This window comes from Pleurodeles waltl, chromosome 9, assembly GCF_031143425.1.
Source record: "Pleurodeles waltl isolate 20211129_DDA chromosome 9, aPleWal1.hap1.20221129, whole genome shotgun sequence".
Classification (NCBI taxonomy): domain Eukaryota; kingdom Metazoa; phylum Chordata; class Amphibia; order Caudata; family Salamandridae; genus Pleurodeles; species Pleurodeles waltl.
In genome coordinates, this window is record NC_090448.1 from 1,047,423,749 (window position 1) to 1,047,443,756 (window position 20,008).

At 43.0% G+C, this 20,008-nt stretch overlaps 1 protein-coding gene across 4 annotated transcripts in view; it reads right to left on the reverse strand.

The window, feature by feature from the left end:
- FRMD6 (FERM domain containing 6) overlaps positions 1-20,008 on the reverse strand; it is an 802,352-nt gene that overhangs the window by 59,827 nt on the left and 722,517 nt on the right. For all 4 annotated transcript variants that reach the window (XM_069208645.1, XM_069208646.1, XM_069208647.1 and 1 more), the window contains one exon: positions 12,933-13,088. In XM_069208645.1, coding sequence (XP_069064746.1) covers positions 12,933-13,088 — 156 coding nt within the window. The remainder of the gene's footprint in view (positions 1-12,932; positions 13,089-20,008) is intronic.

Genomic DNA, 20,008 nt, shown 5'->3' on the forward strand with positions numbered 1-20,008 from the left:
GTCCAGGCGGTTTGCCAAAGGACGATTCCCAAGACCCTCATGTGGGCTGCAATACTTGGGAGCAGCTGGTTAATAGTGCAAGCATCACCATAACATTAAAAAGGGAGACTCATGATGACTGTAAACAGAAAACAATGATGCCCTTTTAATGTAGCCACCTGCACCCACTTTAACAAACTTATTTCTAAAAATAAGCCTTTGTCTATCTCCTCCTACAAAAGATTACACACCACAATATAAACATGGCCTTTCTTAAGCAAATTCAATGCCAAGCCTCTTCGCCCTTCTCAGAGACCTGCAGGTGGTGATGTTTGTTTCTTTCTGTTGGAATGGAGCCACTTGTCATGAGACAGAAAGAAAATAAAGTGTTTTGAATTTTTTTTTGGTATGCATGTGGGGGTGTTGGCTGTAGGCAGGAATCAATGCATATTTCTGGTATGTGGGCTTAGAGAACATTTGCGATAGGACTCATTTACATTCATAGGAGAATGACCTTATTATTATGGAAAATGTCGAAAACACTGTGACCAGTCATCTACTCAAAATCCATGTAGTCCTGTTTTATAATATGTCCACAATACTCATAGAAAACAAATGCTCAGGTCGAGCAGAAAAGTTTTACTGGTTATGTGAGTTCAGAAACAAAGAACTCTGTTGAGCAGACAGGCAAAAAACACTGCACAAGGCTGCAAGGTCTGCATGGCTCACAGTCGAAATCTTCATTAGATCTGAATTGGGAGTGAAAGGGCCTCCCTTAACCAATTACTATTATTCTTCAAAATGTAAGTAGAGTGGCTTTGGCTCGCTCAGAGGAGTACTTCCCTCTGCTGGTGGCGTTTTCGTGTATCCAGAGTGCTCTCAAGTTGGCCAAATAAATATCATTTAGCAGTACAGAGGAGACAGCAGGAGAGCTACATTTGAGGCCAACTTTTCCCTACTCTGAATATTCCTCCACCACTCTAGAGGTGAACCAGGGTAAGCTAACAGCTGGAACATATTGTTTGTGCCATCTCTAAAAAAAACCTCCCTGTTTATATGATTAGTAAGGCGGCCAATGCGGGTCGTAAATGCAAGACTATCAAGCAAAGCATATGTGAAGGTGTCAGCAGCCTTGGTTGAAATAAAATGCTTTGCACGTGGGTGGAAAAAAAAAGGATGGACAGAGACCGACTGTGTATGACATTTACTTGGAGAAGTTTTTTTTCTAAAACTAAAGATGACAGCTACACTCACACTTCTGAGAAGCGAACAAATATATTTTCAGAAGTGAGCCTCTATAAAAGGCCCAATTTTGTGCCCTTCCTGAAAGTCAGGCAATGCATACGTAGCCTTATGGCTCTATGTGTCTCCTGCGGGACGCTGGTCATTGTAGTTGTTTCATTTTACCCACCTGAACTACACTAATTTTACTGTATATTTCTGAAAGTACAATATTTACATAACGGCACAAACATAACTCAGGGTGTGTTTCAATCTTATTGAAACGTTACCTACATTCAATAAGTTGTGGCCAAATTAATATTCATATTTCGTGCCTTCAGGTTAAGGAAATACGCTGGGGCTGAAAAACTAATAACATTCTCCAGTTCTCTCGCACTTCATGGTAATTAATTGCAAGTTAAAAGAACAATATTTTTTAAACTCCACCCTCAATTTCAAGACAGAAACTTATTAGGAGGAAACATAGTTCTGAATCAATGCGATAAAAGCGCCATACTGAAAACTACCTTCTGTTGTCGAACAAAGAATGTGTTTCTTAAAGGGATTCTAAGATTTACCAGAAGCTAGTTTCATATTTTTTTTTATAACAGCACATTCAACACAGTTTTAGAAAATTCGTAATGTCAGCATGAAACTACCTTGGGAAGCTTGATCTTCTGCACAATACGCCAGGTCAACAAGCTAAGGAGCATTCTGGAACCAATTAGAGTGGAACCAATTAGAGCGGCACTACACCCAGAGCAGTTTCCTAATTTGGAAAATGTGCCTTTTGCAGTTTTTTTCCAAATGCATCACCGTTGAGCCGTTGAATGATGAGCAGTGGGAAATGTACAATTTAAATTCCGCTGGTGAGAGTCCTGAGACTTTATGATCTGTGAATTGCTGTATTCAAGGCACATAACTAGGCCTATATAATCTTTCTGAAGAACTCGCCAGCCACAGAATTTAACACTTCATGTCCTCTGACTGGCTTCTCTTGCTCAGCGACAGACCAGGTCTCACTAAATGTATCTGCCCTGCACAGCCCTGGCTGTGGTATGCCCTTGCAACTGCATGCTGTACTCCAAGACAACAGTTTCTCTTTGCATACCCCCTCTAAGGCTGAAACCAGTAGGATTCAAAGTGCTCCCACAGATCACTTTGTAGTATCGACGCTGGTGGATGTGGCCATCTCTGCAGGGTCACTCCAAAACATTTTGCCTTCACCCCTCCTGCATCTCTGAATCTGTTTTTGTTGGCATTAGAAATCTGTGAAGTTAACTACCGATAGTCACTGCTGAAGTGCTTGTGCTCTCTTTCTAAAACATGGTAAAATTGGCCTACACCTGATGGGCACAGTTAATTAACTCTTAAGTCTCTAGTATATGGTACTTACTACAGGTACCTAGGGCATGTAAATTAAGTGCTACTAGTGGGCCTGCAGCACTTATTTGGCCACTCCGTAAAGTATCATTTAAAAACTTTTCTAGATCCTGACATTGCGGCCTGCAGCACAATTTCAACCAGCTATTTTGGTATTTTTAATACTTATAAATCACCCCTACAGTAGGCCCTAAAGGAGGGTGCATTGTATTTAAAAAGTAGGACATGTGGCTTTAAGTTTTACATGTCACGGAAGTGAAAGACCCCTAAATCTGTTTTTCACTACTGTAAGGCCTGTCTCTCCCAGTGGATAAAATGTGGATACCGTATTACATTTAATACGTGCTAACCTTTGATTGGGAGCAAGTAGGACTGTGATGTTGGGACTCAAATTAATTGTAATTTAAAATCCTCATGAGTCACAATTCTGAAAAATGCCACTTCTAGAAAGCTGGTATTTTCCCTTCTTAACCATTTATAACTGCAGCTTGTGTCCACGGTCATGACTGTGAATGGCTTTGCTGCTGGGCTTTGTGTATTCCTCCTAGATAGTGAAACAAAAGGGGACTAGCTGTTGACAGGATGGGCTATCTTGCCAGGATGGCTGGACGATGAGGGAAATCTGTTCCTTGCCCTATTTACATTTCAAAGGGCTTGCCTTCAGCACACACAAAGGAGCCTGACACTAATCTTTTGTCACCCCAGACTCATTAGAGCCTTGGCAGAGGAAGAAATGGGCTTTCCATAACCAGATGTGGGGGTAGCACAGTGAATCCCACACTTCAAAGGCTGGCACCCTCAGAACAACTCTTCAGTACATTCCTGGACCTGCAAACATTATGTGAGGAAGGACTCCCTTATTCCCCAGAAGACTGCCCTGCAGCTTGAGGCCTGAATTGATCCCCAGAGGACTGCTCTGCTGCTTGAGGTCTGTTATGACATTTGGGGAAAATTGACGTGTTCCCTTCATCTCAGTCTATCTGAGTGACTCCAAGGGTCAATCAGCTGACTTCCTGTTCCGAGCTATAGCAACACAACAAGCTCCAGGGCCTCCATGCAATTGCCTAGTTGTCATGCTGAAGTGGACCTTCCTGGAAATGAAATTGGACTTGCCAGAGCCCTGCTGGCCTCTGCTAGAAAGAGTCTGATACCCTCTAGAGGCGCCTCCCCAGGTCTTGGACACTTGGCTGGCATCAGCATTCATTCCTCTACAAGAAAAGGTGAAACATTCACGACTGAACACCCCTGTTTGCACCGAGACTCTGACACCCTTAACAACAGCCAATGTGAAGCTCCGGTGAACCTGACTCTTTGTGCTACAGGGACCGCCAGTGGTGACAAGCAACATGAGACCTCTACTTTGCGCTACAGCAAAGGCAGCCTGCAGTAACCACCAGCGCAAAGCTCCAGCAACAAATGTCTGCGACTACCAACCAGATCTTCTAGTTACAGACACGACCTTCGGTTATGCCAGGCCTGCCCTTAGCGCTACAGCGTCAACCATCTGCGACACTCTCCCTGCTTCTTGTGGGCTCCTCTACTACAAACCGGACTCATCATGCCATACTTTGAGAAGGTAACTTTTTTAGTAGGACAAACCTGGTCCCACGTTCCATCGCGGTCAGCCTCAACTAGTGACTTTTTGTCTGGTCTAGCATGACAAGATGACTGTGAGTGGCACTTTGTGCTTTTAGGCACTATGGGCCAGATGTATCAACACGGCCCATTGCGATTCGGTTATAGCGATTTTTAAGAAATCGCTATTACCGACTCGCAAAGGGCCATGTATCACATTTGCGAATCGGTAATAGCGATTTCTTAAAAATCGCAAATGCTATTACCGAATCGCAAATTGCGATACCGGCCACATTATTTTGCATTTCCAAAATTGCGATTTCTGAACCAGAAATCACAATTTTGGAAATGCAAAAGGCCAGGGTGCTGGGGGCCTAAGGCCCCCTCTCCTGCACCCCAATTTTTTTTTTTAAACATGTAAGGTACACACATGCCAAAAGGGCATGTGTGCTTTACATGTTTAATTTAAAAATGCAGTTTAACTGCATTTTTAAATTTTGCACCGAGTTACCACCTGGTTGCAAAGCATGGTATTTTGCAAGTGCAAAATGCCATTTTTGGATAAATCGCAATTTGCAATTTTTTCCAGAATAGCCTTGCGACCTGGAAATTGTGCATCGCAAATTGCGACTCGCAATTTCCAGGTCACAACGCAAGAAATCGCTATTTTAGCGATTTCTTATCTGTAGACTGCGAATACATTTCATGCATCGCAGACCACGGTTTTGCACTCGCAAACGGCCGAATTTACCGTTTGAGAGTGCAAAACTTTTTAATACATCTGGCCCTATATCTACTTAACATTTTTAAACTGCACATCTCCAATTCTACTGATTGGAATTGTGTTGTTCTAGTATCATTTTATTTATTAAAGTGTACTCTATTTTCTAAATTGGTTTGGGATTTTTCTAATGCTGTGTTTTCCACCTATTACTGTGTATGAGCTGAATAAATACTTTACAGTTTGCCCCTAAGTTAAGCCTGACTGCTTGATGCCGTGCTACCAGAGCGTTAAACATTTAGTAACTTTTTTTTAGTTCACCCTGACAAGGATTGTGGTCGTTGCCAGAGTGGGGCTTCCACCCCCTCAACCAGTAATTTCTTCAAAGGCTGAACCTCAAATAAGCTGTCACTTACTGTGTCTGCATTACTTGTGTTCACTCCCTTTCACTCCCTGGCATAAACTGGCTTAGGTACATGATTGTAGCATTCAGAGTCCTTTCACACAAATATAGAACAATAGCACTCAGATTGTAGTGAGGAAAAATTGTCTCCACTTGGGAATACATTACTCTGTATAAAAACGTACGCTGCATATATATTTGGCAGTGAGGGATAGGTTGATTAAGCCTGCTGGGTGCTACTTATTTGTGCACTTACAGGTGTGCCCAACATTAACTAAATATTAGGACATCCTATGCTTGCAGTCAAAAGCTGCTTATGAAGACATTGTAGGCAGTGGTGTGGATAGACATTAAGGCCCTCATTCTGACCTTGGCGGGCGGCGGAGGCCGCCCGCCAAAGTCCCGCCGTCAGGTTACCGTTCCGCGGTCGAAAGACCGCGGCGGTAATTCTGACTTTCCCGCTGGGCTGGCGGGCGGTCGCCTTCAGGCCGCCCGCCAGCCCAGCGGGAAAGAGGCTTCCACGATGAAGCCGGCTCGGAATCGAGCCGGCGGAGTGGAAGCTGTGCGACGGGTGCAGTTGCACCCGTCGCGTATTTCACTGTCTGCGCAGCAGACAGTGAAATACATTTAGGGGCCCTCTTACGGGGGCCCCTGCAATGCCCATGCCAGTGGCATGGGCATTGCAGGGGCCCCGCGACCCCCCCTACCGCCATCCGGATCCCGGCGGTCGGACCGCCGGGATCTGGATGGCGGTAGGGGGGGTCGGAATCCCCTCGGCGGCGCAGCAAGCTGCGCCGCCTTGGAGGATTCAATGGGGCGGCGGTACACTGGCGGGAGCCCGCCAGTGTTGCCGGTCCGACCGCGGCTTTACCGCCGCGGTCGGAATCCCCATTGGAGCACCGCCGGCCTGTCGGCGGTGCTCCCGCGGTCCTCCGCCCTGGCGGTCTTTGACCGCCAGGGTCAGAATGACCGCCTAAGTGTTCAACAGTTTCTACCAACTTGATGCACTGAGGTGTGCTGAGTACTGCAGCCGGACACATCTTGCAGTGCGTCTATAATGTGATTTAACTGAGATGAGTTGTTCATTTTAAATCCAGTTCCCAAACTACACACAGCAATTAGTATGCTTGCATGTGTGCAGGGTGTGCATTTTGTAGCAGACATTGTACTCACATTTCTGTTTTGAGGGTAAGCAGGTTCTATCTATTAGATCTACCACTATACAAAGTAGGTAGAAACCCACCAACCACCATTTATCTAAACCTTCTGCCATGCTGTCTCCACTCAAAACTTCACAAAGTTTCCTCATCATTGAATTGTGTCCCTTATTTCTGCCTGTGGCACTGAAAGAGCAGCGGCAGAGACTGGATGATACTGATAGGTTTATTCAAACTCATTTTTACACATTCCCCATTCACCCGTTAGGAATTTACAACTTTCTCGAACGAATAAAGTGCCTTCTGTCAATGTATTCAAAATTGATCTCAATACTTTTGATACTCAATACTTTTCACTTAGCTTAGGTGTATGGCTACACACTGGTGGAGTCTGAAAAATGTGGGCAAGAAATATTGTGATACCAAAATATCAAAAGCTAAGTGCACATAAAGACGTATAGGTTTGCTCCTGTTAACTCCACATCTCCATTCCTTGAAGATATATATATATCGTCAAGATACATATATGTAGAGTTAAGAATAGAAAATATATACTCACCTGTTGCCGTTTTTGTCCTCGACATTCTGGCTATGATATTAAGGCATAACGATATTCCCAACTCGATTTTCAGGACCCACACCTCCCACAAGAGCATGGGGAAACTTCATTTTTAAGATAAAATCATTCTTTAAAAGGTCCAACTAAAATGCACCAGTTCTTCACACCATGATTAAGGGTCTAGCTATGACCCACAAGGCTGTAACATGTCTACAAATGTACTTATTTCTTACAAGGGCACCTTTACTCCCATGGGAACCTGGGTATGATTATATATGTAAACAAGCATTTGTAATGCAATGGGTTTCGCATTACGTCGAGTTAGAGCAATTAGCGTTGTGAACTCCTAATCGGACTTTTGTCACATTAAATGAAAAAAAAAAAACGAGCGCGATAGCACTGCGAAATAAGGAGTCCAGAAACCATACGGAAAACATGGAGCCTCGTATGTTTCCAGTACTCTACCGGTGCTGTTGAGGAGGGCTAAATACAGGAAATGGCATGCCTTTCACGAATTAAAACAAGCAGATTTTAAAACACAAGCCTACAACTCAATGAAAGTGACTGACGTAACATGGGAGTGGTTAAAGTCCTACTAAAGAGAGATAAGAAGAGGGACAGAGGGCTTTGTGCTCGCCCCTAAAAGCAATGGTTCTCATTAGAAACATTAGTCATCAAGTTGTTAATTTTGTAAGCAATAATAACCATAAAAAATTACTATTGACATTTGGGGAAAAAAGACCACAATTCAAATATCTTCAGGTCCTAAGTGAAAAAGAACCACAGTATGACAGAAACTGAAACAACAAATCCAAGCAGTGAAAGACAAAAAGCAAGTTCCGAGAAAACAACCCTGAGATTAAATGTCCAGACTGCCTTCGTGGAGTTGACCATCACACATCAGAATAGTAAGCTTTTTACCACACTCTTCGGGAAATCCACTGAACATAACACACTACTCTCCTATGAGAGTTTCCATCCCAGGGCCTTGAGAGATACACTCTCATTTGGCCAATTTCTCAGTCTCAGGTGGACTTGTTCGTATACAAAAGGATTACTTTAAAGAAGCAGCTATACTACAGGACAAACTAATCAACAGATGCTATTCATGTCTAATAGCTAAAACAGCTCTCATAAGTTCTTGGTATTGTCCAACTTCACGTAAAAAAGAAAGGACCATGTGACAAACTAGAATGTTGGACCACATACCGAACCCATACCAACAAGAGCAAAAATCACTGGCATGTAATTCAGAGTATCGATCCATCCACTGCAATTCCCCTATTTTCTTTCAAGAGAGGAAGAATATAAAAGACCACCTGGAACCCTCTGCAGTTAGGAGACCAAATACATTTAATACATTAGAGAGTTTGTGGGGTCTATAAAGCTCTGGGCCCATTATCGTTGTGGTGACTGGGTGGCTTGGCAAAACAACAGTAATTCAAACGTTTTTGAGCATTATATAATCAGGATGGATTGAAAACATTTCTCAAATTGTATTACAAAAAATCTGGTGTATTGCATATAGTGAATGAGACACACAAAATGTGATGGGAGGCTACTTGCAATAAGTCTAAATGCTGGCAACAGCTCGGGGTAGCACTCCAACTCCAACCTATCGTTCTTTTGCCCACCATGACACCTGTTTGGACCCAGCCATATGCAAATCAGCCTTGACCCCGCTTCTCATGGGAACAGTCCAGCCCGAACTGTCAAGCCAGGTTCTCCCTGCACCGGAACACAAGCAACCCAGGACAGGTTTAACCAAGTTGGCCGTACAAACACTTGACAGATTTGCTTTACTGAAATCTTGCCTAATTTAAATAGGAATGATGTCTGGTTGCTCCATGTACACCAACAATTTATTGTTTAAACTCCCCATTTATTTTGGACCTTTATTGTTGTCCTGTGCTTTGCATTGCTAAACAGTATTCTGCTTGAGTGCTGCACACTTACGCCCTTGTGACACCATCGCACTCCACATGAGTCCTGGTTGCGCTTTACCAAACTATGTAAAATAAAATAAAAATGTTACCTACCTGGCATAAGCCTTTCCCTGCCACATTAATGTATAATACAAGGGATAAATAGGCCAGTGCTGCCTTCACGACACCAGGTAAGAGATGCACGTGTTTTCCTTTATTTTGCATTAATTGATAACGGAGTATGGAAGGATGATGGATGGATTAACATGATTAGGAAAACTCATGGGGACTTTGTGTGATTTTGCTTATGTCTGGTGCCTATCAATGTTAATCGGTACAGAGATTAGGAATCCATTAATTCTTAAAGTGTTCTATGAGGTTTTGGTATGTTACGTCATGTTGTTATTTTATGATGTCCAACCATTCAAACTGTACCAAGACATCATAAGAACATAAAATGCTTTAAAGCAGTCATATTGTTTGCACAATTATGGGCAACTGCGGTAAAACGTTCTCATAAAACAATAAGCAAAAAATATAGGAAAGATAATTATATCTTGGTGTGACCATTAAGTGCAACAATGTATGAAATGGTTTAGCAACCAAATTCTCAAGAACACAGCATTTAAATGGACTTGAAATTCATCAATTAACGTAGAAGAGATTGGCATATGTACAGCAACCTACTGAAATGAAAAAAAGGCGAAGCTAGGGCTGGTGGAGTCTGCAGGTCTCGTTCACAGGCCCTGGAAGTGCATGGACGGCACAGCAGTATCAAACATGAGATTCCATGTGTTCGGTACTGATCAGGATGCAAAGACCTTAGTCTAAGATCGGATATGAAGTTGGACTTTAAAGTCCTGTTGACTCTACCGGGTATCTTTGTCCAACAAGCATGTCTTAGCACCAGACAGGACTTCTTTCATTACTGCATACATCTTCTCCTCACTCGTACTCAACTCCATGATTCCTTCAGTGCTTCTGAGGCGCATGGCCAAATAAACATGCCTACTTCTCTACATCATAGACCTGGTGCACCTCAGATTCCAATTTAGCACATGCACACATAAGGGGCTTTTACTGCTAATGCTTGACCTCTTACCTTGATACTTCAATACCTACTCTAGTTCCGCTCACTTTTCCCGACAGACCAGAGATTTTACAGACTGGAAAGTTGTATGGTTCAAAGTGCTTCAAAGAAGAGTCACCGTGAAAATGGTACTACTTTCTCCAGAATCACTGCACTGCCTCTCTGGGAGAGTTCAACAGGGCTGAGGAAACACTCAGATTTCACCTATATTATTGCAATTTACTGTTACAAGGGCTTTACTGGCCCTTATAGAGAGTGATAAGATGTTTCATGAGGTCAAGACTCAGATCCGACAACTAGACACTAATTAAAGGCTTTTCTCCAGATCCTGAAGTTGCAGAGAACCCCTAGGGGTATCAAGGATTAGACTGCTTGTGTTTTCTACATATCGGAGATTCTATATACTATATTTAAAATGGAATGTTTGACCTCCAGTGCCACCGTAACTCCTAAATAACTTGATCAAGCAGTCAACGTCCAGCTCATGGTAGGAAGTGTGAAATTTAAGTAGGAAACAGTATAACCCAAATGTCTAACAAACACAAATGTACAGACATGCAGACATACAAACACATCCAAGTCAGTCATGGTTATAACTTTAAATGGGAATAACTGTTCAGAGCAATAGTACCAGAACAACTGAAAAGAATGGAGAAAATGTCACATTTCATTTACCAGACATTCACGATAAAGTGATTGTGGTTCTTGGAGAGGTTTGAGATAAGTTCTGCAGACTAATTTGAAGGAACACCTTTCACAAGAAATAATGGCCATTTCAGTATGAGAGTCTTTAGAGGTGAATATGGGGCACAGTAGTTCAAAGAGAAGGTAATATGTTAGGTTACCCTGGGATCTTTAGAAATTGTCTTGTAAGTTTATCAATAAACTGATAAAAAATTTGGATACACAATAATTATCTGAGTTCCTACTGGTCACTGACATACTTTTGTCTCCTAGGGGTAATGGCTTCTCCTGCTACCTGGGTCAGGGGCCACTGTAAGCTTCTTGAACGGATATCATGAGCCACTGACTGGCATCGAAGAAATTAAGTACCCACGTGGTACACATCTAGCCTCCCCCACAGTGTCTCTAAAACTGAAAGTGCAGCTATATTTTGCACTATTGGTCATAGCTGAACAATTACAGCTTCTTTGTGCTAGGGAGGGCCTTGACTGTCTCTAGGTTAGGGTTTCTAGAAACCTAAGGACTACTTTAGACTCGGAGAAGAAGGCAACAGCCACAGGAGTCCAATGTCTATGGGCTCCTTGTTGTGGGTCAAGCGATTAAAAGCCTCTCTGACGCGAAACAACTTTTTGGCATGAGAGTGTCAGCAGATAAAGCCTCTTCAAGAGCCAGAAAACTGCCTGGCCCGGGACAGTGTGGACATTCCAGTCCCTAGAAGACAGGACAAAAACAACGACAACTATGAAGCTTCTTTCTTCCATGGATAGGCTTCTTCGCAGAATTGTTTCTATACCACGCAGAGGTTGCATGGAAATAACATTTATTGCTCCAGCCTAAACAGAAAGAAGAAAACATACAAAATGATGTCGGCCCCGTTCATCATTAAATGCGCACACTCTCCTTTTCAAAAGGACATGATATCACAACACGTGTTCCTCCAACAGTATCTTTTAACTAAATAGTTTTGCTTTAAATTTAATACCCACTACAGGCAGAGTGCTTCCCTTTCCCTATGTGACAAGAAATGACAAGGCAAACAGGACTGGCGCTGGCAGTCAAACGTCCGGTTTTGTCAATACTTGTGATTATTTAGTAAAAATGTATTCCTGGGGAGCTGCTAGGCCCTGGACAAAACAAAAATTATATACAGGCTTAACAAAAGCACACAATTCCATACTAATCCATCCCAACTACTTTATCCCTGAATGTGCCTCTTTGGAAAGGGCAGAAAACAGGCAATCACAACGAGGTTAGCCTATAATGAAGTGTGCTATATTCTGTAGTGGGAGGAAATAAAAATTGAACACTACCACAAAAAATCAAGGGACGAAGAGGGATGGCTGAAAGGCCCTATAAATAAAGTCTAGTATGCACATAAGTTTACTAAATTCAAACGGCGTTGGCTACTTAGTTCAGACCTAAGAAAACAGAGTGTATGTGTGAGAGAGACCGAGAGAGAGAGAGAATATTTGTGTGTGTGTGAGAGAAAGGAAATTCTATGTTTTTCTTAGACTGACTTCTAATTTATGAAGGCCCATGTTTCCCGGTTTCTGAAATCTGCATGCGAAAGTTGTTTTCAATGTTTGAATACAGACACTAGTAGCAAGACAATGCACTGTTGGCTAATAAGGGCATGCATGTGGAGGGAGTTTTCTGCACAAGTGACTGACTCAATACAACACATTTTATCTCACAAAGGAAGCACAGTCTTTTAAAATAATGACCAAAACAATAACATGGATTGTGAGACTCATGAAAATAAGAGCTGTTAAGTAATCCTTCACTACATAGAACATAAATGTACAAGTCAGACAATTGATTCTCTGTGATTGCTTGTGCTCTTGATGAAGCAATTTCGTAAGCAGCATCGCAGGTACTGTTTTGGCAGGAGATATTGTTGTTATACGGTTCCCACTAAAAGGTAGGGCTGTGTATCAGGGCGGCAGAACTTCAGGATGAGAAGGATGAGTCTGTCTACACCATCAGTAACTGCTGACCCAGTTCTGGTTAGCTCACAATGCCTCACCTGAACCCCAACCTTCCGAGGGTGACAGATGATTGTAGCAACCTCAAACATGATACTCTGACTTCCAAGTAAGATGTGGAAACAGATCAATGACAAGAACACAGAATCTCACAAACAAGACAATAACTGTGAAGGTGGCACTTCACAAACCAGGAGAGTGTTTGCTACCTCACAGATTAAGAAGCAGATTTCATTAAGATTAGTCTTACCTTGTACAATCTGTAGTAGTGAACCGCCACATCATCTAAGAGTGCTCCTTCCTTAATGTACTTCAGATGTGCATCAGATGCTGTCAGTGAAAACTGATCTCTGTGCATGTTCGGAATGTGCTTAAGGATGTAATCTTTACCCCGCTTCTTGATCACCTGTTGTAACAGATCAACATGTCAGTGACTGACCAAACTACTCTGTTTCTGGGTTAACAAATCTTTCAGATATTTCGGACACCTACATGGTCATATGAAATTCTTTTAGATTTCATATAGAGTTTGAGATTTTGTATTACAAGGTCTGTGAACCTATGATGCCCCAGGACGACTATATCAATCATGGTCCACCTGATGTTAATTTTTAAAAGGTTAGACTTTTGTAGTTGGGATTACAAGCTCAATGACAATTCAAAGTTCTGATTAAAAGTGTAGATGCTATTGAGAGCAACTGATAAATAACAATACCACAGGACACGTTGTTTATTGGGTGCGATAAACAGCACTTTTAATAAGACTGTAGGGAATAACATGCAGATTTTGGCGTTTAATGCACCAAAATCTGCATGGTACGGTAAATAATGTATATATTTCCCCTGTTAGTTTGAGGAGGTTTGACCTGCTGAAATCTAACAAAGCTTGAGACATTTAACACATACGATAATTATTGGGTACATTTAAAACCTTCAAACCCGTAATTCTGACCCATGCATAAATGTGGGTTTACAAATGGATCGGAATTAACCGACCCACTCGTGATCAGGCCCATAGTCTACCACCATAAAATTATATTTTCAAAGATGTGCCTCGCTATCGAATTTTAAATACATGTATATTTTCAAATAGACAGCGGGAACAGAGTGATAGTGCCATCCTCTAACTGATTTCAGAACTGGCTAAGTGTAAAATAAGGCAAAAAGAGATTCTTGAGCCGATGATTGCATTTTGCATCTGTTATGAGCTGGGAGTAATTCACGTTTGCTCGCAGAGTTGCAACACTGATTTTACCACCACCTACCTGAAGGAAGAGAAACAATGCACAAAATTGGTATTAACATAGAGCTGCAAAGAAGTTTATTTCCCTCTCTATTTCCATATTTGTCACAAAATTCGAAATTTGGAGGTAAATACCAGTGGCAAAGGAATTTGTGACTCGAGATTTTAACCTCTGGTTTATTGCAAGAAAGTAAATGTGGTAAATGTGTTCCTTGCTGGGCAATGCATGTAAGCAGCGTCCTATGTTAAAAAGCTTGGATTATTCTATGAACCTGGAAAACAACTCTGCTGCAGCAGTGGGTAAAAGACACATGTGTAAAAAAATGTATCCTGGGTATGGAGCAGCAAGTATGTGCATTCAGGAGTTTGTGTGGGGATTTTGTAATAGGAATTTGAGTTTGGAGTTCCTTGATGCTCCCCACGCAGAGCCAAAGAGTAGGTTCTGGGGCTTCCATCTAATATATCACAATGAAAATATGGCATGTGTCCTCCTCCATTGTCACATATAAGTAAGGCGGGCAGATCTATAGAATGACCTCAAAGCTGCTGGCGACAACCCAAATGCTGTTCCAACTAATGCACACCATCCATTGTTAGTACCGGAAACTAAGCAACTACAAATTTGTAAAATATCAAATTGAAACAGATTTTTACTCTCAAAAGTAATATGCACTTTGTCAAAGTAAGTTTCTACCAGTCGTAAGGTAAGCAGAAAACGTTTTGGGATATCAGGGCAGTGTTGTAACTTTTAAAAAAGAACAGGCATGTGAGAATAGGCAAGCCACAAAAAGTCTGACTCAATCAATATACGATATTCAAAATATTGACCATGCTTAACTCGTTACACTTAACAATAAACAGTTGTGCATTTTGGGGGCAGAAAAAAATGATTTATACTTCGAATCGTGCTACAACTTCAACTATGTCTGTCCAACTGACCGCAAGCAGTTCACGATTATACACAACATGTCCCAGAAGGCAAAAAAATGATTTATCTCACTGCTCTGAGAGGCAAAGACATGACCTGTGGGGCTACAAGACAGCTTACCAGTAGTTCAACATTACAAATAGGTCTTTGCACTTTTCAGCCATTGAAAGTTACCTGACAAGCAGAACTACAATTCTGTCATAGCCACTACTGCCTACAAGTGCAAATAGAAAGTTGACATCATAGTGACAGGTAGGAGTGAGGAACGTTGGGGGCCAGCCTTCTCACTCTAGGCCCAAGGCTTTCGCCCTTTTCTGGTCAAAGAGGTGAAATACCCTTAATTTAAAAAGTGAAGTTAACTGTTCCTAAATGCCTGAGGCTAAATGTACTTTTGGGTTCCACCTTTATCACCTTAAGATATTGCGCAAGATTCTTTCATGCATCAAGACTACCAGCTGCATTTTGGACTTGAGGCTGCCCAAGAAACCAATGACCTAACAGAGTTATTCTAAATATTAATAATACAACATTTCTGCAGGAAATACGCTTGTACCAAGTCCAGTTTTCACTGTGTTCACTGTCATGGTCTACATATGTTGGAAACATTTGTCTTTTTATTGGAGTGTGGCAACACAGAGTGCCCCTTCTTCATGAACCTAAAGCTTGTTTGAACTCATGTAAATAACTGAGTCTGAAAGAACATGCACTCCATTCCCCCACGTGTGCTGAGTGTTGTTTTGCTTTAGAGTGACTTCATTGTGTAGTACTCTGGGAAATCACTGAGTGTGCTTGCTTTTGAGCACAATAGAGGTGTAGAACAATATTTTAATGTTGTACTCTTGTACCCAATTTTACATTTTAACCATAGGTTTCCTACTACATGTTACTAATAGAGGTGTCAGATCGTTAGGCTAATTTAGATTATGAGTTTATGACTGAGCCATCCAGGTAGAGATTAACCCAGCCCTAGAGAAGGCCACTGATCCAAACGGGCACTGAGTGTGACAAAAATATGTTGGCACTATAAGGTGAATGTATGAAATATTGATTTAAAAGGCATCTTGTAATTTTATTTTTAACCTTTGCCCGGGGTACTAACCTATTTAATAAGCATCTTCTGGATTTACTCTGAGGGGATTTAGTGTATCTGGACACCTGCATCTATCCAGTTTATTTCCAGCTGAATTCCTACAGTCTAAGGTTGGGTCCATCCTGGTAGCACTTACCTACCAAGACAGGAGAAGGACGTCAATGATGAAGTATGGCACAAAAAACATGGGTGAGGTGTCCTGATCAAAAACTTTTGAAATTAATGATAAAATTAAGGGTATGATGTAGTATTGTTTTGACTATTTGTCACATTCTATGTGATATATAATCTGCACCGGCCTCCCATTGATAGATTACAGGAAGGCATTTGGCGCCAGGCTAATGTCCTGGAGCCCTGGACCTGGCATTAGGCTGGATACCAGAACCCTCTGAACTGCACCTCCCCCAAATGACCTCTCCAACCCAGCAGTGAATTAATTAGCTGTGACCACTGGCAGCTTTGGGTGAAGAAGAGAGAGAGGTCTGCTACTGGTTCAATTGGGGTCAAGCAGTCAACACTGTAGATCTTGTGCAGTCAGTCCCCTAAGAAACCTTGATAGAATCAGCCTAGTTTCCTTGGCGATGCGCCCACTTAGTCTTCAGATTCCCCCACAGAGCTTGCTACCATAGCTGAAATGTCCTGAACTTGTGATGGACAGAAGGCCTTGAACTGGACAGGATGCAAAATAGCTCCTATGACAGGAAGTCTCTTTAAGGCAGCCAGGTGTGACTGCGGCATGTTAACTAAGAACCTCAAAGGTTTCAGGAGCTTAGACATCATTTGGAGTTCGTCCCCAACTGCCCGATGTGAGCCAGCCTTTAACAGCCAGTCACTGATGTATGGGAAAACTGGTATCTCCCAACATCCAAAGGTCAACACTTCCAGGGGCGCTGGTGAGGCCAAAGAGAAGCACAGCAAATTACAACTGCTTCTGGCCTACCTTGAACGACATGTTATGTCTGTGGGACTTCAGGTCGGATGTATGAAAATCTGTGTCTGGCAGATTCAATGCCACCATCCAACCATCCGTATACAGGGTAGACAGAACCAGAGCCAGCATGAGTATTTTGAATCTGTCCCTCCACCGGAAGGTATTCAGAGGGCAAAGATCTAACATAGGAGTCCTTCATCCTTCTTCAGCATGAGGAAATAGAGGGAGAAACAACCTGTCCCTGTCCCCAAGCCCGGAACCCTCTTGATGGCCCCCTTGGAAAGTCGAGCGTGCACCTCTTGCAGCAGCATGGCAAAGGTGCTCATCTGAGAGAAGTTTTGATGCAGGAGGAAGCTACAGCAGGTCAAAACAGAATGAAAGGTTATAGCAGATCTGGAAGACCCAACTGTCGGATGTGATGGAGTGCCACCCTGTGAGAAAGTGCGGATTCTGTCTTCCAAAGAATGAGTATGTGCTGCTAAGGACAAACAAAAGCGCCACGGCAGTGGATACTGCAGGGCGGTGGACCGGGAATATCAGTGCCCTTGGGGACTTGCAGGATGCCTGCTTGATCCTTGTTCCCAGCCACAAAAGGACAAGGGTGACTGCTGTGGGGGTGCCAGGCACTGGTTGTATGCCAACTTCCTTGAATAGCCTTGGAATCAGCCCTAACTGGTTGCTGAAAAGGGTGAAAAGGCCTAAAGAACGTGTTGTAGAATAGCTTCTCCTAAAAATGTTTCGAAGAAGGGTCCGATTTTTCACCAAATAGGTGAGATCTAACAACAGGCATATCCAGAGGGGATGCCTGCATATGTGAAAACCCTCAGGGCCACATCTGTGCATGACAATGCAGCACCACACTGGTGCTGATTGCTTGCTCTAAGCAATCAATCCTACCCAGGTCAGCACAAATGATGGATTTGGTCTCATCCTAACCATCCAGAATGGTTTGAGCCAGGAAAGCCCTAAATTCTTCCGGTACGACTGGCAAGATCTCACTGGCCATGTCCCACTGGGCATACGTATAGCTTCCTAGTAAGCAAACAGTGCTGACCGATCTCAAAGCAAGGTTGTCCAACGAGAATGTGTTTTTTGCATGCTTCAATCCTCTGAATCCTTGATCAAGGAGACTCATAAGAAAAAAATCAGGGTTCATCTTGCTGGTAGAAGTTGAACCATCAGACTCTCTAATGTAGGATGCAGTATCAGGAAATCAGGTTTGCCTTTCATCTAGCTGCCCGGCTGTTCACCAGTGGGCAAGAGCAAGGCTTAGACAAGGTACCAATTAGACTATCTGTTAGAGCTTTGTTGAACAGGATTAAGGACTCAAAGCAGGCAGGCCCAGGGTATTCATTTTGACCTTAACAGAAGGCACTTGTAGGTCTAAGACCTCAGCAGCCCTCTCTTCTGTTGGGGGGGGGGGGGGGCAAACGGGGATCAACAACCCTGAATCAGCAAAAGAAGCAAGCCCTCTGGCCCTCTAAAGGTCCATATATAAACTGTTATCATTATAATGCGGGTAAATCATGCCCATTGTTATCTCCAGGAGATAAACTCTAGTCCTAATTGCAACCAAAAAGATGATGGAGTCTATGAGGACAGCTCCACAGTAGCAGAGATGCGGTATCAGAATGAGGTTACACAGGAACCAGGTGGAGTGGAGTTGGTCAGGGTCCAGACCGATTCGGATCGGGTCAGACATTGGAGTTGGCGCCGGATCTCCCCCTGGCGATACTGCTATTGACATTGATGAAAAAGGGGAATGGTGCATGTCTTTGAGCTGGAATGGAAGTCCACACTGGAGTTGATAACAGAATCCTAGGCAAGTAATTGGGATTCAGACTGTGCTGAGGATGGATCTGCCGGTGGTAACCCAGCTGGAGTCCCCTGTGGATCCTTGGGGCCCAAAGACATGCCAAAAGTGCAAAAAGTCCAAACATATGCAGCATGGCCTCCTTGAAGGACTTAACCTGCTGTGGCGTTGGTGATGGCCCACGAAACTCAGGATCCACTGGGAACAATTGCAGAATCAGCTCCTCAAACAGGGATTTGGAGCGAAATTGACTAGCACCTTGGTGCTCTCACGACTTCTCTATCGATAATGAGTGGTGGAGAGAACGGGCATTCCCTCTTTGATTTGAACTTTGAATTACCTGAAAACTTCAGCTGCGAAGACTTGTCTCACAACTGACCTTGAGAGTGGGATCGTGTCCGCGCCTACTACTTACAGAGGGACTTACACGCGGTCCCTGGCTTTTCTTTTATATTCAGCAACGTACAGCTTTGCTTCATGGTCCAGGATTGCCTTCGGGTGCATGAGGGCAGACACATAGCATGACCTGGAATGGTGGCCGAGCCCTGACACCAAAGGCACACTTTGTGCGGGTCCATTACTGACATCTCTTTTCAACAATCATAGCATGTTTTGAACCCTATTCTTTAAGGTGTGAACATCGTTCCCTAGCATTCTGGATTAGGCTGGAAATTCATTGAAAACTGACAAAATTTGAAGACACTGAAAGAAAGGAATAGATACTGGATTTCTGGATCCAGTCTAGTATTTTGGGATATACTAAATGCTAGGGAACTGTGGTTAAAAGTATTCATCAGAAACTGTTCCATTTTAGCAGACTGTTGCTAGCAAGGATAAGATCAGCCATGAGAAAGTATGCGGGCATTTCCTTTTCTCACCTGCTGTTCCAAAAGCACTGAGGCTGGTGAAGGAGATTCAAGAAGGCTGCGTTCTGTATAGCACGTCTGTGTTTGGTGCAGTGGGGCTTTTCACTCTGTCATATAAAGAACAAACTGGCAGCGCCAGTGGATTGAAATAGGCCAATGTGCAATATGGGGGGGAGGTGGGAGACAAAATGTGAGCAGGGAAGAATTTAGATAAAAGTGATGAATGGTCATCAAAATTCGAGAACACGGTTTTCAGCTTTGAAAAACAGCAGAGCAGAATAATGTTAGCAACAGAAATGGAAGTGAATTTCAGCTCATGTGATGGAGATGAGGATGAGAAAGGAACAGCTCTGTCTACTTAATTGACAACTCGTCAGCCAGGATGTCAGTGCAGTGGGGCAACAGGGGAGGGTGTCACAGGATAGCAGGGGCGCTTCTCTATAAGGCAGCATTTG